At 30.0% G+C, this 26,315-nt stretch overlaps 3 protein-coding genes across 3 annotated transcripts; 2 read left to right on the top strand and 1 right to left on the bottom strand.

The window, feature by feature from the left end:
* The first annotated feature begins 3,331 nt into the window (after positions 1–3,331).
* On the top strand, positions 3,332–4,007 carry LOC124922374 (membrane protein PM19L). Its single transcript, XM_047463107.1, has 3 exons — positions 3,332–3,482; positions 3,544–3,721; positions 3,785–4,007. Exons 1-3 carry the CDS (start codon positions 3,356–3,358, stop codon positions 4,005–4,007), a joined length of 528 nt encoding a protein of 175 aa, XP_047319063.1. The 5' UTR covers positions 3,332–3,355.
* A 2,526-nt stretch (positions 4,008–6,533) lies between these two features.
* On the bottom strand, positions 6,534–7,587 carry LOC124921460 (MYB-like transcription factor EOBII). The gene is made up of 3 exons (XM_047462126.1): positions 7,390–7,587; positions 7,186–7,315; positions 6,534–7,111 (listed from the first exon to the last, which is right to left on the bottom strand). The coding sequence occupies exons 1-3, from the start codon at positions 7,559–7,561 to the stop codon at positions 6,745–6,747; spliced, it is 669 nt and encodes a 222-aa protein (XP_047318082.1). The 5' UTR covers positions 7,562–7,587; the 3' UTR covers positions 6,534–6,744.
* A 16,925-nt stretch (positions 7,588–24,512) lies between these two features.
* LOC124925904 (secreted RxLR effector protein 161-like) lies at positions 24,513–25,581 on the top strand. The gene is made up of 2 exons (XM_047466034.1): positions 24,513–25,049; positions 25,489–25,581. The coding sequence occupies exons 1-2, from the start codon at positions 24,513–24,515 to the stop codon at positions 25,579–25,581; spliced, it is 630 nt and encodes a 209-aa protein (XP_047321990.1).
* Positions 25,582–26,315: the final 734 nt, after the last annotated feature.

The raw sequence follows: 26,315 nt of genomic DNA, 5'->3' as shown, positions 1-26,315 counted from the left end.
CACTACTTCAGTAGACAATATAAATTCAAATGGAGAATTTTGTACCTCCATTTTTGTCTGTGTATTGCCCAAAATAAATTTTCTCTTTATAGGCATGATCTTCTTACTTTTTTGCATTTTTGTTCTTCCAGACTTCATTAGTTTTTTATGTCGAGTTGCTCCTGATAGTATATGACTTAGATTTGGGAGTCTTCATCATCTCCTTCATTGTAGCAACTGACCATTGAAAAATTTATTCATATTCTTCTTTTTTCAGCAGATTCTAGTTTTGAAGATAGTGGATGTTGAGTTAAATTGTAATTTGTTGTGCTTTCTCCTTATTAATGACAAATTCTTCCCTTTTGGCATGCATAAGGAGATTTGTAATCTAATTCTTGAGTCAAACAAATGAGTTCTTTCATTATAACATATCTTCCAATCTTTTTCATTATCCCCCTATTTTCCTGCATTTTTTTTATAGGAATTTTCCCAGTAGTAGTTGGAGTAGATTGTTACTTGTGTTGTTATCATGTTGTTCTTTGTTGACTTCTTCAACAATTCTTTCAATTTCTTTGACTACTGCTTCCTTAATTCCTTCTAGTACAAACTCCCTAGCTTCTTTAGATTTATTACTTTTGTTTTCCCCTTCTCCATAATGGCAGAAATAAAGTAATTGCATAAACCTTAAAAGATGATCACAAATAAACGCAATCGATGGCAAATTCCAGTGGCGCTTACAAATGCACAAGAAACCTTAGACTAGAGACACTTGATGATCAGGCCGCTTGTACCAATCGTGCTTTCTTTAATTAATGGTGATTTCAACGCCGATTTAATAATTTACGATGCAGGACAATATCATGTCGCCCGTGCCGATCGTGCCTTTCTACCTTTGCTACTTTGTAGGTTTTCACTTAATTAATATATGTAGAGATTCATACACTTAATTAATATATGTAGAGATTCATACACTTTAGAGAACCAATTCTCAATATGTACGTTCATTTATTCTCAAACTAATATATTTTACTATTCAAACTCATTTATTACTCAAATTATTATATATATATATATATATATATATATATATTTAATTATTATTTTTTTTTATAAATTTGATATATTTAAATTATTATTTATATAAATTAAATTATTTATATAAATTAAATTATTTATATTTGGATATATATTTTAAATTATTATTTTTATAAATTTGATTATTTATATTTTGATATATATTTTAATTAAATTATATTTTTTTATAAATTTAATTATTTATATTTTAATATATATATATTAATTATTTTTTATATAATATAATAAATATTTACTTTATCATTCTCATAAATAATTGATAAATACTAATAAATTTAAAATACCTTAACCATAATCATATAATAATTAATTATTCATAAAAACAACTATAATTCTCTTTCTCTAAATTATTGACGATTTTACTCTGGACATCGTTGACTATGTTTTGTATGACATCGTTGACTATCTCGTAGACTAAATTAATCATAATTAAAATTTGTTAAGAAAAGATAACTCAATGAAAAAGTTATATTAGTTTACTAATAATAATTTTTTGTTATAAAAATATAACATAATAAAAGAAATTTGAACTAGATTCTAATAAGAATTTGAGATGAAGACATTATAATAAAAAAATTAACTAAAATATAAATTTGTTGTGAATAAACAACAAAAGTAAAAAGTTAAATTAAAATACTCATATAAAATATTATTTTGAGTAAATATTTATGAAAAATGATAATTTAAATATATTGTTAGAGTGATAGAGATTATTTTTTTTTTAAAATTGTTGAAGTAATCGGTGAATTTATTGATTTTTTATTAAAAAATTATATAAATTAATAATTGAAATATAAATATATATGTATATATATTAAAATATAAATAATTAAATTTATAAAAATAATAATTTAAATATATATCAAAATATAAATAATTTAATTTATACAAATAATAATTTAAATATATCAAATTTATAAAAATAATAATTTAAATATATATATATATATATATATATATATATATATATATATATATATAATGAGTTTAAATGTAATAAATAAATATAAAAAAATTAGTTTAAAATTTAAAAATAAACTAGGAATAAATGAAGTAGGTTAATTTGTTAAATTGAGAAATAATAATAAGGATTAGTTCATTTAAGGATACGTTCTCAACTATTTTTTAATTTTTTTTCCTTTTTTCTTATTTTTTCTTTTCTTACTTATATAATTTTATTTAATTATAATAATAAATATAAATTTTAACATTTTATTTTTAACAAAAATAAATATTTATCTAAAAACAAAAATTTAAACATTTATATCTCTTCATTTTATTTATATTTTATTATTTAAAATAATATTATATTATTTTTAAAATAATTAATTATAAGATTAATTTATAATTTTTTAGATACAAAATATTTAAAAAAAATAAAAATATATAAATTAGTTAGACTTCACGTATCATCAAAAAAAATATATATTAATAATATAATATATTTTCTTAGTTTTATAATAGTTAAGAAGAATTAATAAATTAAATTTTATATAAAATAAATTAAACAATAAATAAATTTTGTAGCGAAAATGAGCGAATCTGATTTACCAAATCTAACTTACCAAAATTAAAATGAAACTAATACCTATCTTTTATCAATACTAACAAATAATTAATATCCAATTGATCGTCGGTTAAACCATTGATTTTTTATACCTAAATTGTCAATTAAATCGGTCAGGTTTTGTTTGTTCGATTTATAATTATTTATTTTGATTCAATTTTTTCACATTTTTTATAAACATTCAAACTAAACTGTTAAATTATTATACCAACTCAATCCAAACAAATATATATACATATTTAATTCATCCAATAGAATTCTATATAATAAAAAATTATTAATATATTAGAGTTGGGTGTATAATTTATTCATATGAAATATATGAATTAATGTTGTGATATACAACCGTCTAAAAAAAAAATGTGGGATATCTCTAAAACTTACGTATAGCCGACCGGGTAAATCAAATTGGTTTGGCCTAGTTAAATAAATAAATAAATAATAAAATGGTAAAAATATCTATTTGTTTGGATATACAACAACACCCGCCGATTTAGATTATAATTTTTGTTTTCATTTTGAAGAGAAGAGAACACGTGTCCCGCCACATGTTAGCATAAGGCATGCAGTAAGAAGGAAAAAATGACACGTATCATATGTCCATTTCTTTAATTGTAACCAGCTCTCTACTATAAAGATTATTCTTATCACCACCGTTTCATCATATTGCTTCTGTTCTAAATCTAAACCTAAATCTAAATTACAAAATCGATCATGGCGACAATGGGAAGGAACATGGCGGCACCATTACTTTTTCTCAACCTAGTTATGTATTTCATCGTCTTGGGTTTCGCCAGTTGGTGTATCAATCGTTACATCAATGGCCAAACTAACCATCCCAGTAAGTATATATTTATTATATTTCTCTCTTTATGAACAATTATTAATTAAAATAAATGCAGGTTTCGGTGGCAACGGAGCTACTCCATTCTTCCTGACGTTTGCAATGTTGGCGGCGGTGGTCGGAATAGTTTCTAAAATGGCTGGAGGAGCACATATCAGGGCTTGGAGGAATGACAGTCTCGCCGCCGCTGGATCCTCTTCTTTGGTTGCTTGGGCCGTCACCATGCTTGCGTTTGGGTAAGTATTTGTTTGCATTGATTCATTAATATTGTGAAAAACATAACAAAAAATTGTACATAGATTGGCATGCAAGGAAATAAGTGTGGGAGGATGGAGAGGATGGAGGTTAAAGATATTGGAGGCGTTTATAATAATTTTGGCAATTACCCAGTTTCTTGAACTGCTTGTGCTTCATGCTGGTACCTTTAGCAGTAGGTATGGACCGGGTTACAGAGATGATTATGGTGCAGGCACCGGAGTAGGCGGTGGAGAACCTAAGGGTGTGACTGGGGTAAGGGTCTGACTTTGACAATGTTGTGTCGAACAAACCAATTTTATGTGATTTGTTTGTAGTGCTTTTGATGTTTTCTTTTAGTGAACGAACAATCTGAGTAACTCTACTGTGTTTTTACTCTTTTATATGTTTGTATTTTTACTTTTGGGTGTTGTAAATCGTGTTTTGTCTGTCAGTGTGTTTGTATTAATATATGTTGTGGTGCAAATTTAGAATCTCATCTTCTCTCACATTTTTCACTACCCTTGGGATTGTGCAGGAGTCCTTGCTTGTTTATCTTGTGAAAAAAAATCAGATATGTGTGAAGATGCAAGCTAGCAAACTTATGAGTTGAAAAAGTACTATATGTGAACTTGAACTCACCAGTACCACATACTTTTCTTAATAAGTGTTTTCAAATGAGCTTTTAATGAATTTAACAGCAGCACAGTTTCAATGATTATGATAATAATTACAGTTACAACATTCTCATCTAGGAAGCTGTAAGATAATCATCATAAAGGATGAGACATTATTGAAGCCCGATTGCGTGTTGGATTGAGTCAAAAGGAGTAATATCACATAATTTTGTAGAAAATTTTTAAGAAAATAAAAAAATTCTGTGTTAGATTGCAATAATTCAATAACTCATAAAATCACATAATTTTGTAGATTTTTTTTAAGAATTAGGGTAATATCACATAAAAAAATCTCTAACTGATAATTTTGTAAAAACTTTTTAAGCACATAATTTTTATCAATTTTTTTTTTTCTCGGGATGGGATGAACCCATATATAGATCCGGCAGTAAAAAAAAATGTTTGATTTCAACTTTCAATATATAGCTGCATATTGCAAATTTGCAATGATTCACTAACTCGTCTTGTTAATTATATAAAGAGCCAAAATGAGTAATAATGTAATATTACCTGATTTTGTAGAAAAAAATTAAGAAATTAGGGATAATATCACATCATTTTTATCGAAAACAAAAATTATTAGGATGAGCTGAACCCATAGATAGATCTGTCCAGCCATGGTACATTCCGTCGAACACCTTGTGAGCTCTTCAACATCACAAAGTAAAAAAAAAACATGTGTTTAATTTCAACGTTCAATAGCTGCATTCCATCGAACATCTTGTGGGCAAAAAGAAAAACATGTGTTGGATTGCAATGATTCAATAACTCATAAAGAGCCAAAAGGAATATCACATGATTTTATAAAATAAATTTAAAAAATTAGGGATAATATCACATCATTTTTATAAAAAATAAATTCTCGAGATGGGCTTAACCCATAGGTTGATCCATCCAGTCATGGTGCATTCCGTCGAACACCTTGTGGGCTCTTAAACATCAACAAGTAAAAAACATGTGTTTGATTTCAACGTTCAATAGCTACATTTAGTCGAACATATTGTGGGCAGAAAGAAAAAAATCTATTGGATTGCAATGATTCAATAACTTGTCTTGTTATATAAAAAGCCCAAAGGAGTAAAATCACATAATTTTGTAGAATTTTTTTTAAGAAATTAGGTGTAATATAGATAGATCCGTCCAGCCATGGTGCATTCCGTCGAACACTTTGTGGGCTCTTCAACAAGTAAAAAATACATGTGTTTGATTTCAACTTTCAATAACTACATTCTGTAGAACATCTTGTGGGCAGAAAAAAAAAATGTGTTGAATTGAAATGATTCAATAACTCGTCTTTTTATATATAAAGTCAAAAGAAGTAATATTTGTATAAAATTTTAAGAAATATATATATATATATATAATGATGCTTAATTTTTAAAGTGTCCGGATTGTCGGTCGAGAGCAGTGTTTAATTTGGATATATATATATTTTTTTTTACAATAAAAATTATGTAATATTACACTAATATTGTTAAAATGTTCCGTGCTTATTTAATTTTGTGTTAATTTAAAACACTATATGTACATATATTTCGAACTTACAACTAAACAAATAACATTTTATATTTTAAATTAACACAAAATTAAATAAGCACCGAACATTTTAACAATATTAGTGTAATATCACATAATTTTTATTGTAAAAAAATATATATATTTTTTTTTTCTCGGAATGGGCTTCAACCCACCCGAACTTATAGATAGATCCGTCCAGGGCTCCAGCCATGGTGCATTCCGTGAACACGTGGGCTCTTCAACAAGTAAAAAAACATAATCATTCAATAGCTGCATTCCTCGAACACCATTGTGAGCAAAAAGAAAAACATGTGTTGGATTGCAAGGATAAAATAACTGGTCTGGTTATATAAATAGTCAAAAGAAAAACAGATAACAATTTTTTTGTTCAATCATATATAAAATAGATCAGGTTCAAGTAAGGTCATGAGTGTTTTTGTTTAACTAACTCTATATATAGAGTAAGAATAAATAATTTCTGAGAAATGTGGGACAAATTGTTACTTGTATTACTTTCTTTACGGAAAATAAAGAATTAGGACCAAAACAACTTTAACTTGATATGTTCTCATTTTCTTTACTAGTAAACATTTTAATCATGATGAATAGAAAGGCATTGACAACACAACAAAATTGCTACATCACATAATCGATTTCCCATATATATTCTGATATAGTTTACAATTCTCAAAGGCTTTCAAACAATCACACTGGTGTGGGAAATGTGAATCTTTATGTTCTAGTTAATAATATTTTAGAGCAAAAAAGTAAGATGATCAAAACAACTGAAATCCGATCAAATAACAAAATCGCCCTACATCACACAATCGCTAAACCAGCTTTATTGGACTAAAAACATCGTTCAACTCCCAGAAGATGCTTTCCTCAAAGTTTGTCTGATCAGTTAGTGTTGTTATTATTGGCAAGCCATTTTCTTGGCAAGTAATATTCTGGTAACTTGTGGTTGTGTCTTGGTTTTGGGACACATATGTCTCAGTCTCCGTGTTATAATTCTGGTCGAGTAAAAACATCATCCTCTTCATGTTCATTTGGTTGACATATTGTTGATGTTGTTGAAAATGTAATTCGTCGTAATTATTTGTAGATTCTTTGGGCTTCTTCTTGAAATGTGTCCTCCAATAGTTCTTAATCTCGTTATCAGTTCTACCAGGCAAACTTCTAGCTATCGTGGACCACCTATATATATATGTATATTAGTTTGAGTAATCAAAATGTTATCCATAAATTAAATTCCTTAACTAGCTAGTTACCTGTTTCCCCACCTAGCATGAAGCTCCAAGATGATGTTTTCCTCTTGTGGGGTGATTTGGCCTCTTTTAAGATCTGGCCTCAAGTAATTCACCCATCTCAACCTGCAACTTTTTCCATTCCTTTTCAACCCTGTTTATGAGAAAGCAAATTTAATTAAGAAGAAGAAGATGAAGATATTGATTTTGGTTATATATTAATTATACCTGCAAGCTTAGACACAGAGTTCCATCTTCCTTCACCATTTAGATTGATATATTCAATGAGAAGCTTGTCTTCCTCTGCAGTCCAAGGTCCTTTTCTCCACCCTTTTTCTTCTTCTTTTTCTATCATGACTCCCACAAACCTTGTATGTTTCTCTTCTTCTTCTTCTGCCATTTCTCTCTAGCTTAAATTAATGATGCTATTTGCCTTCATATGTTAGACACTCAAACTGTGAATGTTGTCTCTTCATATTTATAATAATAATATGTCCACATGTCCCAAGTCCTAACTATATATTACATTCCTATCACTTAATTACATATTTACATGTCCTTTCGAATCATTATTTTGTCCTCAACCAGAATATACAAGTCACACACGTCTCTCTAAGGCCTTGTTTGATATTTGGATTTTTGGGTTTTTTTTTATAGGAATTTTTATCTAAAACCCAACCACCTAATCAAAATATTAAAATTACCTTTTATTTAATTATTTAAAAATAATTTATCATTCAATGTAGGAGAAAAATTAAGGGGTAATTGTTTATAAACCATAAAAATAATTATTTTTTTATAAAATTTAATCAAACAGATTTTTTAAGAAAAAACTAGGAAAACAAAAAAAAAACAAAGATCAAACGGCAATTTTGTTTGATATTGTGTTTGTGTAGTTTTTACCCTAAGATTATCTCCAACCCACCTGCAAACCCATCTCCATAATAGGTTTTAGCCCTCCAACCTACCTGCAAATTCAACTGCATTTTGAGTTTTCCTTCAAATTCTCTCTCTCCTCCATACCCAAATTTGCAGGGACACTGTTCACATACTCAAAAGTTTTCAAAACTTTTATTTTAGTCCTTTTAGTTTGTTTTTAATTAATTTACATAACTTATTTATATTTTAATTTGTTTACCTATTTTATTTATTTATATTTTAATTTATTTATATAATTTATTTATATTTTAATTTATTTATATTTTACTTTATTTATATGTTTAATTAATGATAATTTTAATTTGTTTATATGATTAACTTATATTTAAATTTGTTTATATTTATATTTTTTAAAGTATTATAAATTTATAATAATAAACCATATTGATAAAAAAAAATAATAAATAATAAAAACAATTTTAATAAAATAAAACACGTAGAAAAATCGAAAAAGTACAATAATCTAAAAGGTTTGTTTTGTTGTATTTTTTTTTTGTGAAATGTAATTTGTGTTTATTTAATAATGTTTAATTTGTTTGATGCAGTTGTATAAATAATTGATTTATAATTAGAATTTAAAAGTAATTAGTAAGTTGTTGTAAAGTTATGGGTTCAATTTGTAATTTTAGATAAATATATAGATAATATTGAAAAAATTAAAAATTATTATAAAAAGGAATTATTCTGAGAATATATTCTTTTGAGTTTGAGTTTGGGTTTTTGGGTTAGAGATGAATTACTGTTTGATGGGATGTTTACTGCATTTTGGGTTTGAGAATAGGTATTTGGGTTGAATATCAAATATTTTTCATTTCACCGACACCTTTTTATTTATCCAAATAATTATTAAGTTTTAAAAAACTGATTTTTAAAAAATTTAAGTAAAACAAAAAAATTATTCAAAACTTATTAAATATTTTGATAATGAATTAAGTGGTGTAATTCTGATAGATAAAATTTTTTTATTTGATTATAGTTGAATATTTATAAAAAAAACTTTGAAGCTCCAAAGAAACATAAACCTAGGCTACGCTAGGAAATTTGAGGAGATGACCTTCAAAAAGATGTTTAATGCGGAAAGTGCAGAGGTTAAAAAAATCGCTGGTGATCCCTTTTACTGTTTTTGAACGATTTTGTCTATGTCGGAGGTTGCGTGACGTAATCGGAATCGCGATATGAATTTTTTCGTCTCGCAACTGGGGTTGCGTGACGCGATTACGTGACGTAACTGAGGTTGTGTGACGCGATTACGTGACGCAACTGAGGTTGCGTGACGCAACCGAGGTTGCGTGACGCAACTGAGTCATTTTCTTCCAAAAAAAAATTCATAATTAAAATTTTTTAAAAATAAAAAAATAAAAAATTGCGTCACGCAACCTCAGGTTGCGTGACGCAATAAGGGCATTTTCGTCAGAAAAAAAAGAGAGTCACCAGCGCTATTTAATTTATGCGCCGACACTTTCTCCATTTAAGCCTATTACTGGGGTCATTTACTCAAATTTCCCGACTACGCTAGCAGTTAAAAGTAAAATATTTAGACCAAAGTTTGTACGAATAAGTTTGAGTTATTTAAAAAATAATAATTTTGAATGATTTTAAGGAGGAAAAAAATTATTTTCGTAAAAAGACTTAAAATATGTAAATATATATTAATAAAATAATAAATAATAATTTAAAATATATGACATTTTAGTATTTTAGTTAATAAATTTAGTGATGTGATAAACGAGAGTGAGAGAGTAAAATTATGTTATTTAGATTTGGGTTATTGAAATAATCAAGGGCTTGTTTGAATGGAGTTATTTGAAAAACATAGAAAGAAGAGAAAAAATTTAATAATTAGTGATGATTTAAAGAATTTGTTAATTTTTTTGGTAAAAAACTTTAAATATTTTGATATATATAAATAAAATAAAAAATAATAATTTAAATAAAATATATTAGTATTTTGATTTATGATAAAGTGAAATAATATTTTTAACTACTGAAGTTTTAGTTCAGTACTATAAATTTGATTATAATTAAAAGCTCGGATATAATGAGATCTTCTAAGTTCACTGTTTAGTCCTTTTTCAATTAATTAGTCAAAACTATAATAAAAAAATATTGGGATATCTAATTAAAAATAAATAAATAATAATGAGTCCTTGAAAAAATAAAAGAGAAAAAAGGCCACGTATTGAGGTAGGGATTTTTATATTCTAAAACAAAAACATTGCCCATGAATATTATTATTCATATCTTATGGAATATATTTATATAATAATATAAGTGGCATGTTGGTGCTGGCTCATCTTTGGAAGCCAGTAAAGGTCCAATGGACCTTAACCAGGTGGTGTATATACTTAATTATTAAAGTAATAGATGATGGAGTAATTAATAATTAATTTGAATATTAATCTTAGTCGGTTTTTATAAATTATTCGAATATTCAATATATTCTTAAAAAAATTAAGAAAACAAAATCGAGTAAAAATTATTAATAATAATAATTTCAAATAAATTTTCAAATGAAAAAGAATACGTAAAATTGAGTTGATATATTTATAAAAAATTTAAAAATATAACATTAATTAATATATTATGAATTCGGTCATTTGAATACATCTTATATTTGGCTTAAATGGTGTCGTACAATCGGTTGATGGTTGGAATCGGTTTAAATTAGTGTAGTTAAGGATTTTTGGTATAAATTATTTAAATAAAAATAACTTTAAAATATTGTATCATTTCTTAATTTTTTATTACATTATTTAATTCATTATTCAAAATAATAAAATATTCTCTATTTTAATATTTATTATTATATATAATACTTTTGTAAATATTTTTCTACCCAAAAAATCATCTCTTTTCCAAAATAGTCACCGATTATTATTTTTTAAATAATTTGTTTATTTGAATAACTCAATCCAAACAAGATCTATTTATATAGGACGACTTGAGTGATTGATGAAAACTTATTATTATTTCTTTTAACCCTAACATCAAAGTTAAATTTAGGATGAAGCTTAATTACTCATTCAACGCAGTAACTAATGTTCCGTACATAAGAAAAAATGCTTAATGATATATATAAAGTATGATTAGTTATTATCCAGTTGTCAGAAGTAGCAAAAAGATATTATTATTAGTATTATTATTGTTAGATCCCTAATTAATCTTGTGTCGTGTCACGACTTATTATAAAATAAATAGTATTTGTTGTATCATTCAAAAGAAAGGATTAGGATAAGATTAATTTAAGCTCTGAAATTATATATATGATATTATTCATTATGTATAAGCATTTCAATAATTCTTTTGTTTCATTCAAGCTAAAGAGAATTAGTTCATGTTTCGTTTCTAGAAGCTTTTGATTTGAGGGTGGATTTTTTTTTTTTTTTTTTTTGTTAATTATTTATTTATTTATTTACGTTTTTGCTAAAGATATATATTATAAAATATTCCTATTACTTATATGTGTCGAGGTAGCGTTTGTTATATGGTATTAGTTATATATGTATTAGTTATAAGGGGTATAAGTTGTAAAGGGGTATTAAAAGGTATAAATTATATATGTTATTTGTATTTGGTTGTAAGTATAAGAGAGTTATAAATTGTATAGATTTTATAATTTTGTGTTTGGTTGGTAGTATAAAAATGTTGTATAAAATGTAAAAGACAATTTTATCCTTTATATTTATATAAATTTAATTGTTAAATTAATATTTATTTAATTTTAATTATATTATTATATTTTCATTCATGTATTTTTTTATTATTTTAAATATATTTTGTGTTATTGAAACTTTGTTTATTACTTATAATTTTCTTATTTTTTTGTTCATGAAAAAATATTAAACTCTCTAGATCTAATTTAATAATCAACTTTATTACCAATATATTAAATCATGACCTTAGTAATAAGTATTTTTCATTTAACTTAGTAATAACTAATTTTCATTTACCTAATTTAAGAATATATCTAATTGATAAGGAAAATAATTGAGAATCAAACTATTCACACTACTCACATAATTAATAAAATTACCATAATATATTAAATTATCTTATATATTTTATAGCACCAATAACTTATTTAAAAATGTATTTATTTAATATTATATATATTTAAATAGAATCTATATATAATACTTTTTTAAAATAATTTTAACATTTTTAAAATTGAGGGAGTAAATTATCAATACATTAACTTTTTATATAGATTCATCAAACTGTAATTACAAAAATGTAAATAACAAATATAATTAAAATATAAGGGTAAATGTAAAAATAGGGCTTTCAAATAAAGAAAATAATAAAAGTAAAAATATAAGGGTAAATATGAAATATATTTATTTATATAGGTAATAGGTTTTACTAGGTACAAACTTGTAACTAGTTTGAAATACAAATTATATGATTTTCAAACACTATTTATATAAAGATATATAAAATAATCAATCAAACAATTAACTAAATTTACCATTCGTATTACAGTTTAATACTATCTAACAAACACATCCTGAAGGAATAAATCCAATATCTTTAATGAGTCTCTATGTTTTTTTTTTTTAATTTTTGATGAGATGGAAAGAAATTGGATTAAGGTAGCATGGAGATGCTTGTCTATGTTTTTTTATATATACATCCCAAGTTTCTAATCATAATATTTGATATAACATATAATAAATTATATCTTCATTGTCACATATTTTATTTGAGTGAACACTAGAAGAATCTAAAGTATTTTGTAATAAGATAGTACATATATACTTTATTTTTTCAAATGTTTCTAGAAGTTTTTGAGCATGTACTAAGTGCTAGCTGAGAGAGACCCATCATTATATATTAGTGATTTTGTACTTTAGGTGGCTTACTATAAGTTCAATTAACTTTTAACTACTTTTTAAAAATTAATATTTAAAAAATTAAAATTATGATATCTATAGTTATCATTACAAATTATAATTTTAAAAATTTTAAAAATAAAAAAATATTTTTATTTGATATAAAATAATGTAATTGAATTAATTAAAATTATTATATTTTTTATTTGATATAAAATAATGTAATTGAATTAATTAAAATTATTTTAGATAGAAAATATAAATAAAAGAAAATTTGATAAATTTATAAATCTTGTTATAAAAAGTTTTTAAAAAAAATAAATTTTGATGGTAATTAAGATAAAATGATTGCAAAGTTAACTAAGTAAAGAAAGTTAACACAATTCACAAACATACATAATTATATGTAATAGTTGAGAAAACTCGTAATAGGATGAGAATTTTAAAATTATAGGTCAGGTATACTTTTGTTGTTTGTTATTTTAGTTTTTGTTTGTTTGTTTCTAATTAGATATTTTAAGGTCATTGTTTGTCATCTTTTAATCAAATGTATAGACTGTCAAGCTTTGATTTTGACATTTTTTTTTAACTTTTAGACATTTTTATGAAATAACGAGTTAAGTTGTTTTTTCAAAAAATAAAAAATATATAATAATGAAAATTTTAACTAACCAAATAGGCACGATACTTTTAACAAGATAAGGACCCAATTTGCACTTACTAGACAATTAATCCAAGGACTCAATTGAACAAATTGTATCTTCTTCCTTGGAGATCACCCCATTCTATTTTCCTTTTGAAAGTTCTTGAATGTGTCTCGACATCTCTTTTAAGTGTTAACTGCATAAATTATTCAAACACTATATATAGACCTTATTTGAACTGACTGTAGAGGGTCGTTCTCATAATTCAGATCTTTGGTCGTGGCTTCTGTTTTTTACTTGTTGAAGGTCCTTCAAGTTCACAAGGTGTTCGATAGAAACACTGAAGCAAAGACGTTGATGGCTTAGTGCTAGGAGGCTTTTGGCTGGATGTGTGTCTCAGTCTGTCTTCATCTCTAACACATGCCCGCAAGGAGTTCGACGGAATGCATCCATTGAAGCATTGGAGGAACCCAACACATGTCTTGCTATCAGATTTGATTGAACACAATGTACATTCAACTAATGAATGAAAGATGAACAACTTTGAGATATTCACAAGTCACAACCAACATGGGTTGCTTGCTTTTTTTTTTCTTTTTCTTTTTTCTTTTGAATAACTGCCCCCATTTCAAGAATAATTTTTGCCTATGAATTGGTAATTTTTGGAGGTGTGTATTATATGAGATAAGATCTACTCTTCCAAAATTAATGATCACTTTATACCACTTTTATAAAATATGTGTATTTTTCTTTCTCTTTATTAATTTTGACTTATTCTTTAAAATAATTAATTTTTGTGAAGGTAAATACATCATAAAACATATCATTTGAAACAAACAGCAGATTTGAAGGTATTATAGGTACATATTAGCCCAAATTTTCTTGCCATTTCTTGTCATAATGGCCAATCAGCATTAGTATACAGCACTTATCAGTTTTTTTTTCAAGAGAATATATGTATAATGATTTGAATATAATTATTTGTAAGCAAACGGATAAATCTAACTCGTTTTACCCAAATTATATGCAAATGTAAATTTAGTTAAATCATTATTTAACTTATATTATTTATTAATATGGGTTGGATGGAGTATGGTTTAGGGTAACCAAAATTAAATTTTGACTTTTAATATATTTATTACATTTTTGACTCATTTAAAATATTTTTGGTTCGTTTAACACATTTTTACCGTTTAACAATTATTTGATTTATTTTCTCAGTTTAATACGTTTTTTATTTGGTTAACATTTTTAAACCCGTTTAACAAATATTTATCTCTTTTTGACTCGTTTAACAATTATTTAATTTGTTTTGACTTGTTTAATACGTCATTGACCCGTTTAATATACTTTTGAGACATTTACCACGTTTTGATTTATTTAACACGTTTATGAAATGTTTAATATGTTTTTTATCCGTTTGATATTTTAATTAATAAATTAATCGATGAAATAATATGTGGAATGAATAAACAATGTCTGGATTATGGTCAACTTTATTTATTTTTAAAACTAAACTAGATATTAAAGAGATGTGTTATTGATAGTCTATATGCTTTTACATTGTGATTTGTTTTTTCTATTACTGAACTTTATACAATAAATATATTATTAATAACTTATAAAAAATTATTTTTTTATCCTCATTTGAGTGTAAGTTTCACCGATTGTTTCTTTTTCCTAAGTAATGAGAAGGTCAAATAACAATATAGTGATAAGAAAAGCGTGAATTCTGTAGACTAATTAAATAGATAATAATTAAATTTATTTTATTTGGGTTAGGTTATGGTTAATTTGAGTTAATTTAGGTAACTCTAACCCAAACCAAAATAAATTCAACCCAACCCAAACTCAACTCAAACCAAACTAACTTACTAAAATTAATATTTTGGATTAGGGTTGAAGTTTGATTCAACCCAAGATATGCTCAACCCTAAATATAAACGTTTACTTAGTGTTGGGTATTGGTTGGTTCAATCTCTAGTAACCCGCTTATTGGACTTGACCTAATAATATAAATAGATACTACTCTCTTGGTGGGAGGTAGATGTCAAATTCCTTTGTGGTGTTTGGATGCTAGTGAGAGGGTTGCCTCCTTTGTGTGAGATATTAGTGCAACAGAATTGATAAACAAGAGGACTAAGTCAAACTCCAATCGCATTCACACCCAACAGTGGTATCAGAGCTAGGGTTTAGGGTTTGTAATTGGAGTTTGAGATTATGTTGGAGGATATAAGTTATCTTCACCAATAAGCGTAGATCTGTCTTTTGTTTCTTCTTTAATCCTCTTGCTTTTATTCTCTAATTTTGATGCTACTGGAGGAAGAAGAAAGTCGTTGCCGCCTGATACCGAGAAATTAGAGAGATATGAAGTAACACAAGAAATCAATCGATACTCTTCACTCTAGGAATCCACCAAAAGAGTTTAGAGCAAGATAAATAGAAGATAAACTTCTTAACAAGCTTAAAGCTTAAAGTAATTATTATATCAAAAGTGAGTTCTTTCACGATTATAAAAGGCCTACAAATAGGCAAAACTAAGAAGTTAGAACAACTCTCCAAAAAGAAGTGAATAAACTTTACTACTAGATAATTAAATATTATGACGGTCGATCTCCAAAAGTGACTATTTGAATTTCACCACACTTCTTTAATTTGATCTTATCTTTTTGACTTCTTGAGGCTTCCCAATTCCAGCATCATTCTCCCCCGGTTGGAGAAGATTCGACATCGAATCTGGAACTTGTTCATCATCAATGTATGGTGAAAGATCAGAAACATTGAACGTGGTTGAGACATCATAGTTTCCTGGTAACTCCACCTTGTAAGCATTATCACCAATCTTCTTCAAAATTCTAAAAGGACCATCAGCTCTAGGCTGTAATTTTCCATGTCGACCTCGAGGAAAATGCTCCTTTCTTAAGTGAATCCAGACCAAGTCTCCTTTATTGAAAACATAACGCTTTCTATGCTTGTTCGCCACCCTTTGATATTTCTCATTGTGCTTGATAATTTCTTGACGAACTTTCTCATGCAATTGCTTAATATCCTTAGCACGATCTTCTCCATCCTTGCTTATATGATGAGTAATAGGTATTGGAGCTAGATCTATGGGAGTGATGGGATTCTTACCATAAACAACCTCGAACGGACTCGACCCGGTAGTTTGACTCGATGATCGATTGTAAGCAAACTCTGCTTGAGCCAAAACCTCATCCCATTGGCGAGGATTCTTTCCAATCAAACTTCTCAAAAGGTTTCCCAAGCTCCGATTTACAACCTCTGTCTGTCCATCAGTTTGTGGATGGTGAGAAGAACTAAATTGAAGTTTAGTTCCAAGTTTCTTCCAAAGCGTTCGCCAGAAATGACTCATAAATTTTGAATCCCGATCAGAGGTTATTGTCTTTGGAATGCCATGAAGCCTCAGAATCTCTTTAAAATAAAGAATAGCTACGTGAGTGGCATCCATTGTTTTGATGCAAGGAATAAAGTGCACCATTTTTGAAAACTGATCAACGACCACCATAATCGAATCTTTGTTCCTTTGAGTGCGTGGCAGCCCAACAACAAAGTCCATACTCACATCTTCCCATGGACATAATGGTGTCGGTAAAGGTGTGTACAAACCCGTATTTTGCCCATGACTTTTAGCAATATGACACACTCTACACCTCTCTATGTACTTCTTGACATCTCGATCCATACGTGGCCAATAAAAATTTTCTTGTACGAGTGTAAGAGTCTTTTCTCTTCCAAAGTGTCCCGCAAGACCTCCGTTGTGTGCCTCATCGATAATTGTTAACCTTAATGAACAATCTGGAATACATAATAATGTACCTTTAAAGAGATAATCATCATCAATCAAGAAAAACTTGAATGGAGCTTTTAAAGATTCCTCCCAAATTCTGCCGAAGTACAAATCATCTTTGTAGAGATCTTTTATCACCTCAAATCCAAGCACTTGTAACTACAACGTAGACAACAAAGAATGTCTTTGACTAAGAGCATTCGCCACTCGATTTAGCACGCCAGACTTGTGCTTGATCATAAAATTGAATGCTTGCAGAAACTCGACCCATTTTCCATGTCGCGGGTTCAACTTTTGTTGTGAGTTCAAGTACTTCAATGCTTCATGATCCGAGAAGAGAACAAACTCCTTGTGTAGTAGATAATGTTGCCAATGATCCAAGGTACGAACAAGGGCAAAAAACTCCTTGTCGTATGTTGAATAATTGCATCGGGAGTTATTCATCATCTCACTAAAGAAAGCAATGGGTCTGCCTTCTTGGCTAAGAACTCCTCCGATCCCCACGTTAGAAGCATCACAATCTACTTCAAATACCCTTCCGAAATCTGGAAGTTGCAAAATTGGAGCTTCCGTGATTTTTTTCTTGAGAAGTTCAAAGCTTTTTAATGCTTCCTCCGTCCACTTGAAACTACCACCTTTCAAACATTCAGTTATAGGAGCAATGATAGTGCTAAAGTTTTTGATAAACATGCGGTAAAATGAAGCCAAGCCATGAAAACTCCGAATATCATGAATAGTCTTAGGAATTGTCCAACTTAAGATAGCTTCAATCTTGTCTCGATCCATCTTGATACCGTCAGAAGAAATATTGTAGCCCAAAAAGACGAGGCTGTCAGTGAAGAAGTGACATTTCTTCAAATTGGCATATAACTTCTGTTCTCTTAGCACCCTAAAAACTTGTCGAAGATGATTTAAATGCTCTTCTGGACTAGAGCTGTACACAAGAATATCGTCAAAATAGACAACAACAAATTTCCCAAGAAATGGTTTAAACATGTGATTCATAAGTCGCATAAATGTAGAGGGTGCATTAGAAAGTCCAAATGGCATAACCAGCCACTCGTAAAGACCATCTCTGGTCTTGAAAGCGGGTTTCCACTCATCTCCAGGCCGCATTTGAATTTGATGATAGCCACTCCGTAAATCAATCTTAGAACCAATTTTGAAGCCGTGAAGTTGATCAAAGAGATCATCGAGGCGAGGAATAGGAAAACGGTATTTGATTGTGATTTTATTCACCGCCCTACTATCAACACACATACGCCACGAACCATCTTTTTTTGGCACAAGAAATGCTGTCACAGCACAAGGACTCTTACTTTCTTGTATAAGACCTCTTGCCAGCAAGTCTTCAACTTGTAGCTGCAACTCTTCATATTCCTTAGGATTCATTCTATAAGCAGCTTTATTTGGGATTGACGCACCATGGATTAGATCAACACAATGTTGAATATTTCGCATGGGAGGAAGACCCGTAGGAATCTCTTCAGGTAAGACATCAACAAATTCTTGTAAAAGAGGCCGCACTTGTAGAGGAATAATATTATCTTCCTTGTTTTCTTCCAAAACCACCAATGCAAATGCCCCTAATGATTCATTCATTACATCCTCAAATTGTGATTTGGCGAGCAAATTATTTCCTTCTTCCTTTGATGGTTTAACAATGTCCTTCATTCTTGAAGGTCCCAAAATTATTTTCTCGCCATCTTTTACAAAAGTATAGGTATTTTTGAATCCATCATGTTGCGTTTTCCTATCAAATTGCCAAGGTCTTCCAAGAAGCAAATGACAAACATCCATAGGGATAACATCACACCAAACTTCATCTTTGTACTTTTCTCCAATAGAAAATTGAACGAGACATCGATTATTTACCTTTACTTCATTACCTTTTCGAAGCCATGATAATTTGTAAGGTCGAGGATGATTTTCGGTTTTTAATTGCAGCTTCTCCACCACAGCTGTAGCCACAACATTTTCGCAGCTTCCTCCATCGACAATGATGTCACACACCTTGCCATTTGACGTGCATCCAGTGTGAAAAATATTATTACGAAGCCATGAATCATCTTGAACATAAGTGGTGTTGAGGATACGCCGTATTACTAAAGCTTCCCCATAATCTTCATAAGTGATATCTCCCTCCTCGTTACATTCATCGTAAATTGGTGTTGTCTCTTCATTCTCTTCTTCATACTCTTCCTCAACGAGAGTAATGATTCTTCGATTTGGACAATTAGCGGCAAAATGTCCGAACCCTTTGCACTTGAAACAAGTTTTTTGATTAGTTGGACCACTTGATTTTTCAAAACTAGCACCACCATCCTTACTTGTAAAAGATTTATGTTTTACGTCTTTTACAGCTGGACTGTTCTTGGAAGTAGAAGCACTTCCTTGGTTATAGGCACCACCACCCGATGAGAAACGTCCCCCAAAATGACTCGATTTTTTTTGTTGTTTTTCAACTTTGAGAGCCAACTGACATACATCATTATATGTCAAATATTGCTGCAATTGGACCATATTTCCAATTTCATATCGTAGCCCTCCAAAAAAACGAGCAATAGTTTGTTCTTTCGGCTCCAAAACATCGCATCGCATCATAAAATTTTCAAATTCAGCCATGTAGTCTTCCACAGATAGATCCTTCTGCCTGAAGTTGTGATATTTGAGAAAAGCATCTTGGCGATAATTATTCGGCAAAAATTTCCTCCTTAACTCCTTCTTCATTTTGTCCCATGTTTTGATCTTTTTCTTGCCATCACGCACACGTTGCTTCTTAAGGTGTTCCCACCAAATGGACGCATATTTTTTTAATTTGATAACCACTAACTTCACCTTGTTATCTTCTTGAACATCTTTGAACTCAAAAATTCTCTCAACGGTATTGAGTCAGTCAATGAATTCATCAGGATTATTTCTTCCTTCAAAATCTGGAATATCAACTTTAAAATCCAAAAACCTGTGGCGGACATTGTTTCTTTGGAACCGTTGACCACGAGATGCACGGTCACTTGCGTCATTATCATCATAAAATGGATTGAAATCCTCATCATTAATTCTTGAATCATCATCTGAATCATGACCATCAACATCATGTTCACGATATTCGCCACGCGCAAGGCGTTGTTCGAGTTGCTGCACTTGTCTCCTTAAATCTTCTAACTCAATATCACGAAGGTCTCTTTGACGAGGTTTAGGTTCATCATCGTTTGGTCCTCTTCTTCTCCGACCAACCATTGTAAACCAAAGCTCTGATACCACTTTGACACCGAGAAATTAGAGAGATATAAAGTAACACAAGAAATCAATCGACACTCTTTACTCTAAGAATCCACCAAAAGAGTTTAGAGAAAGATAAATAGAAGATAAAATTCTAAACAAGCTTAAATCTCAAAGTAATTATTATATCAAAAGTGAGTTCTTTCACAATTATAAAAAGGCCTACAAATAGGCAAAACTAAGAAGTTGGAACAACTCTCCAAAAAGAAGTAAATAAACTTTACTACTAGATAATTAAATATTATGACGGTCGATCTCCAAAAGTGACTATTTGAATTCCACCACACTTCATTAATTTGATCTTATCTTTTTGACTTCTTGAGGCTTCCCAATTCCAACATCACCGCCTCTGGAGAAGAAGTCGTTGCTGTCATGTTCAACCGTTGTCGGTGTCGCATTTGTCGCGACCGTTGAAAATCAAAGTCGCTGCTGTGCCCGCTGCTGGGAAGAAAAAGCAGCAAATTCCCGAGTGGGTGGGTAAGTCAAAACTTACTTTGAGTTTCGCAAGGTATCATAGCTTGAACCCTCCTATTAATTTCTTCCAATTGATTTTTGATTGCTTTTAATTTGTTTGATAGCATGTTTGGTGTTAATCAATATGGTATGGTTCTGTTTGACGGAAAAACTGATTTTAGCATTTGGAAATAAAAAATGAAATGTGTTTTGATTCAAAAAAAATGTTTTAAAGTTGTTAGTCAGGTTTATGATGTTACTGATACCGTTGAGAAAAATAGTGAAATGAATGAAAATGCATGTGCCTCAATATACTTGAACTTATCTGATTCTATGATGAGAAAAATTGATAATTTAGAGTGTGCAAAAACCTTGTGGGATAAATTGTCTGAACTTTATACTGAAACTTCTCTGCCTAATAAAATGTTTTTACTTGAATTTTTTTTTAAATTTAGATTGGATATGTCCAAGGACATTAAAGATAATCTAGATATTTTTACTAAACTTATTTATGATATTAAGTTGTGTGGTGATAAGAACATTAATGAGTATGCCCCCATTGTCTTGTTGAATGTTATTCTTGATTTTTTTAATGATGTGAAGTCTTCCATTAAGTATGGTAGAGACAATGTCACTCTTGATATTGTTGTCAATGGTCTTAAGAGTAAGGAATTAGATTTGAGACACTCTAAGAGGGGTAAACAATCTGGTGGGGAAGTCATGCATGTGAGGGGTAGATCAGGGTAGGTCGAGTGCCCAAAAGAATGTCAGTAATGAAAGTTCTGGTAAGAAATCTCATCCTGCGAGTAAAAGCAGATCTAAGTCTAGGTCTAGTGCTAGAAATTGTTATAATTGTCATGAGTCTGGTCATTTTATCAAGGACTGTCCTAAGCCTAAGAAAAATCAGCATGTTGAAAATGCTAATGTGACTGTTTGTGAGGGAAATATGGGTGATATTTTTATGATTACTAATCTATGTGATTATGCTAGCTTGAACTCTGTGTTATCTGATTCTTTGTGCAAATCTAATTGGCTAGTTGACTCTGGTTGTACTTTTCATGTGACTCCATTTAGAGATTTATTTTCTAACTATAAAGAGATTGAACATGGTTTTGTGTCTATGGCAAATTCGAAAAATTGAAAGGTGTTAGGAATAGGTGATGTATGCCTAAGGTTCTCTTGTGGTTCTGTGTTTACTTTGAAGAATGTGAGGCATGTTCATGATTTGCGTTATAATTTGTTGTCTTGTGCATCTCTTGAGAATGATGGTTTAGAGGGAAGGTGGGGGAAGGGTGTTATGAAAATTTTACGTAGGTCTTTTGTTATCTCTACTACTAAAAAGATGAATAATTTGTATGTGTGTCATGCTGAGACTGCTTGTGACTCTGTGAACTCTGTGATTGGTGATAAATCTTGTTTTTGGCATAATAGATTCGGTCACATGAGTAACAAAGGTCTAGAAATTTTGCATAAAGGTGGTCACTTTGGTAGTGATAAATTGTCCCCCATCCCTTTATATAAATCATGTGTGCTAGGAAAACAACATAAGGTGAGTTTTCCCATCTCCTCCTACCCAAATGTGTCTAAGTGTACTAATATCCTTGAATATTTACATGCTGATGTGTGGGGTCCCTCTAGTGTTGCTACACATAGAGGGAACCAATATTTTCTGTCCATCATTGATGATTATTCTAAGAAAGTTTGAGTGTTACTATTAAAATATAAGTCTGATGTTTTTGAAAAGTTTAAGGAGTGGACGATTTTGACTGAGAATCAAACAGGTAAGAGAATCAAAAATCTTAGAACAGATAATGGTCTTGAGTTCTGTAAGAAATAGATGAATAATTTATGTGCTACCTGGGGTATTAAAAGGCCTAGGTATGTGTCGTACATACCACAGCAGAATGGTGTTGCTGAGAGGATGAATATGACACTTCTAGAGAGGGTGAGATCTATGTTAGCGTCATTTGGGTTGTCTAAGAAGTTTTGGGGGATGCTTTGCATAGTGCTTCTTATGTAATAAATAGGTCCCCTAGTGTTCCTTTAGGAGGGAAATGTCCTGAATATGTGTTTTTAGGTAAACCTCTTGATTTGAGCAACTTGAAAGTTTTTGGTTGTGTTGGCTATGTGTATCAGAAGGTTGACAAGTTGGAGCCTAGGTCCAAGAAATGTGTGTTCTTATGCTACCCTAAAGGGGTAAAAGGTTATAGGCTTTGGGATAGGAGTGAGCCTGATCTTAGGATTGTGATAAATAAAGATGTTGTCTTTAATGAGAATGATTTTCTTTGCTTGTCTATGTCCCCCACTCCTATTAATGATGCTCCTAATAAGGTGGAGCATGTGTCTGTAGTTGTTGATCAACCTGCTGAACATGATGTGAATGTTCTCAATGAGGTGGAGCATGATAATGTGCATTATATTGATGATTTACATGATTAAAATGTTTTGTCTGATTCACATGATTTATCTGATGATTTGCATGACTATCAACTTGCTAAGGATAAAAGTAGAAGAACTATTAGAATGCCTGCTAGATTTAGGGATGATAATTTGAATAATTGCAATATGTCTGAATTTGCTTTTAACATGTATGAATCCTTAGACTGTAATGAGCCTAGATCTTACAAAAAAGTTTTGAGGTCTAAGTTTTCTACTAAATGGATTGTTGTTATGAGTAATGAGATGAATTCCCTAAGAATCAATGATACTTGGAAACTTGTTCCTAAACCTCATAATTGCTCCTTAGTGGATTGCAAGTGGTTGTATAAGGTGAAGCAAGAGTCTGAAAAAGTTATATTCAATGCTAGGTTAGTAGCCAAGGGATTTACTCAAAAGGAGGGAATATATTATGCTGAAATTTTCGCTCTTGTTGTCAAATTCACTATTGTTAAAATTATGCTTGCTTTAGTTGCTCACTTTGATTGGGAAATGAAGAAAATGGATGTTACTACTTCTTTCTTACATGGTGAACTTGATAATAATATTTAAATGCATCAACTTGAGGGGTTTGTTGACCCCTAATTGCCTGATCATGTTTGTTTGTTAAAAAAAGCGTTGTATGGTTTAAAACAATCTCATAGGCAATGGAATATCAAGTTTGATAAGTGCATGCAATCTTTGATGTTTAAAAGAAGTTCTTATGATCATTGCATTTACTTCAAGAATATAAATTATGTGCATGTATTTCTTTTATTGTATGTGGATGACATGTTGATTGTTAGCCCATGTCTGAAGTCTGTTATGCATGTGCAAAAATCGCTTTGTGAAAATTTTGACATGAAAGACTTAGGTGATGCTAAGAAGATTTTGGGCATGAATATCATTAGAGATAGAAAAATTTCTCTTGTGTTGAATCAAAGTGCATATGTTGCTAAAATTTTGAGTAAATTTTCTATGTCTGATGCTAAATCTGTGAATGTGGCTCCTGCTTCCCACTTTGTGTTAAGTAAGGATCAATATCCTAAGACTGAAACTGAAATAACTGAAATGAAGAATGTGCCTCATTCCAATGCTATAAGGTCTGTTATGTATCTCATGATTAGCACTAGGCCTGATATTGCATATACAGATAGTTTCTTGAGTAGATTTATGTCTAACTTTAGTATGCCTCATTGGAATGCTTTGAAATGGCTTTTGAGATATCTAAAAACCACTATTGATGTTGGCTTGACTTTCTCTAAGTTTTCTCTAGGTACTAGGTTGGTTGGTTATGTGGATTCCAATTATGCTAATGATAGGAATAATAGAAAGTCTACTACTTCCTATGTGTTTATTTTGTGTGGCTCTTGCATAAGTTGGAAGTCTCAACTTCAACCCATTGTTGCTTTATCTACTACAAAATCTGAGTATGTAGCTGCCACTGAAGCTTTTAAGGAAACAATTTGGCTTAGAGTTGTTTTGTCTAAAATTGATTTTCTTGACAAAAATATGGTTGTGTTTTATGATAGTCAATCTACTATTCAACTGTGTAAAAAACATGTTTTTCATGATAGAACTAAATACATTGATGTTAGGTTTCATTACATTCGGGATATTGTTGAAAATGGCATTGTTAAGTTAGAGAAAATTCCTTCAGAATTTAATCCTGCTGATATGGGTACTAAGTGTCTACCTGCTGAAAAAATCATTTCATGTCAACGGATGTTAGACTTTGACTTAGGGAAAACTCTCTGAGGTTAGTCCTTTGTGGACATGGAATGCTTTGTGATTTTGCCTTCAATTTTTGTGATTTCACATGCTTTGTGTTCTTGCGTTTGATCTTTGTGATTTTCGCATGTTTTGTGCTCTTGCATTTGATCTTTGTGATTTTCGCATGCTTTGTGCTCTTGCGTTTGATCTTTGTGATTTTCCCATTCTTTGTGCTATTGAGTTTGATCCTTGTGATTTTCGCATGCTTTATGCTCTTGCGGTTGATCTTTGTGATTTTTCGCATGCTTTGTGCTCTTTCCCCTGGTCTTTGTGACACGAGTTTACCTTGAGTATTCTCTTTATTGCCTCAATGGTAATAAATTGGCGATGATGTGTCTTGTGATTCCGTGATTGTGTTTTGCACTGTTTTGGGCCAAATGTGGAGATTGTTGGGTATTGGTTGGCCTAACATTGTGGCCCATTCTCTAGTAACCCGCTTATTGGACTTGACCTAATAATATAAATAGATACTACTCTCTTGGTGGGAGGTAGAGGTCAAATTCATTTGTGGTGTTTGGATGCTAGTGAGAGGGTTGCCTCCTTTATGTGAGATAGTGGTGCAACAGAATCGATAAACAAGAGGACTAAGACAAACTCCAATCGCATTCACACCCAACACTTAGAATATATTATCTTTAACTGTGACAAAATGTCCACGGTTAGAAAGAACAAATAGAAGGGCACGTGTGGTTTAGGGACTATGTCACTGATGAGTTGGTGATAGATGAAGATGAAGGGGGAATAACAATGTGTGTCAGTGTGTAGACTCTGATCCTGTATCATTTGAAGAATTTTAATGGGAAGCCGCGGTATTTATTTCACTCAAGATTGGGTCTCTCTACCAGGTGTTCTGCCCGTGGCTTCAGGAGGTATTCACGTTTGGCATATGCCTGCCCTGACTGAGATCTTTGGGGATGATTCCGTACTGCAGTTTGGTGGCGGAACTTTAAAGCTATTGAGAAAATATATAATCTAAACACACGATAAAAGAATATATAAAGATATAGT

Source organism: Impatiens glandulifera, chromosome 1 (assembly GCF_907164915.1).
Source record: "Impatiens glandulifera chromosome 1, dImpGla2.1, whole genome shotgun sequence".
In the NCBI taxonomy this organism is placed as follows: domain Eukaryota; kingdom Viridiplantae; phylum Streptophyta; class Magnoliopsida; order Ericales; family Balsaminaceae; genus Impatiens; species Impatiens glandulifera.
Note: the sequence above shows the minus strand (reverse complement) of the source record. Positions and strands in the feature narration are given on the sequence as shown.

Excerpts from the sequence above, each read along its gene's own strand:
- LOC124922374 (XM_047463107.1), top strand. The coding sequence starts at position 3,356 with ATGGCGACAATGGGAAGGAACATGGCGGCACCATTACTTTTTCTCAAC. Across the intron at positions 3,483-3,543 it reads TGGCCAAACTAACCATCCCA|GTTTCGGTGGCAACGGAGCT; the intron begins GTAAGTATATAT and ends AAATAAATGCAG. Across the intron at positions 3,722-3,784 it reads GTCACCATGCTTGCGTTTGG|ATTGGCATGCAAGGAAATAA; the intron begins GTAAGTATTTGT and ends AATTGTACATAG.
- LOC124921460 (XM_047462126.1), bottom strand. The coding sequence starts at position 7,561 with ATGGCAGAAGAAGAAGAAGAGAAACATACAAGGTTTGTGGGAGTCATG. Across the intron at positions 7,316-7,389 it reads CTCTGTGTCTAAGCTTGCAG|GGTTGAAAAGGAATGGAAAA; the intron begins GTATAATTAATA and ends TCTCATAAACAG. Across the intron at positions 7,112-7,185 it reads CATGCTAGGTGGGGAAACAG|GTGGTCCACGATAGCTAGAA; the intron begins GTAACTAGCTAG and ends ATATATATATAG.
- LOC124925904 (XM_047466034.1), top strand. The coding sequence starts at position 24,513 with ATGTCTGATGCTAAATCTGTGAATGTGGCTCCTGCTTCCCACTTTGTG. Across the intron at positions 25,050-25,488 it reads ATTTTCTTGACAAAAATATG|TTTGATCCTTGTGATTTTCG; the intron begins GTTGTGTTTTAT and ends TGTGCTATTGAG.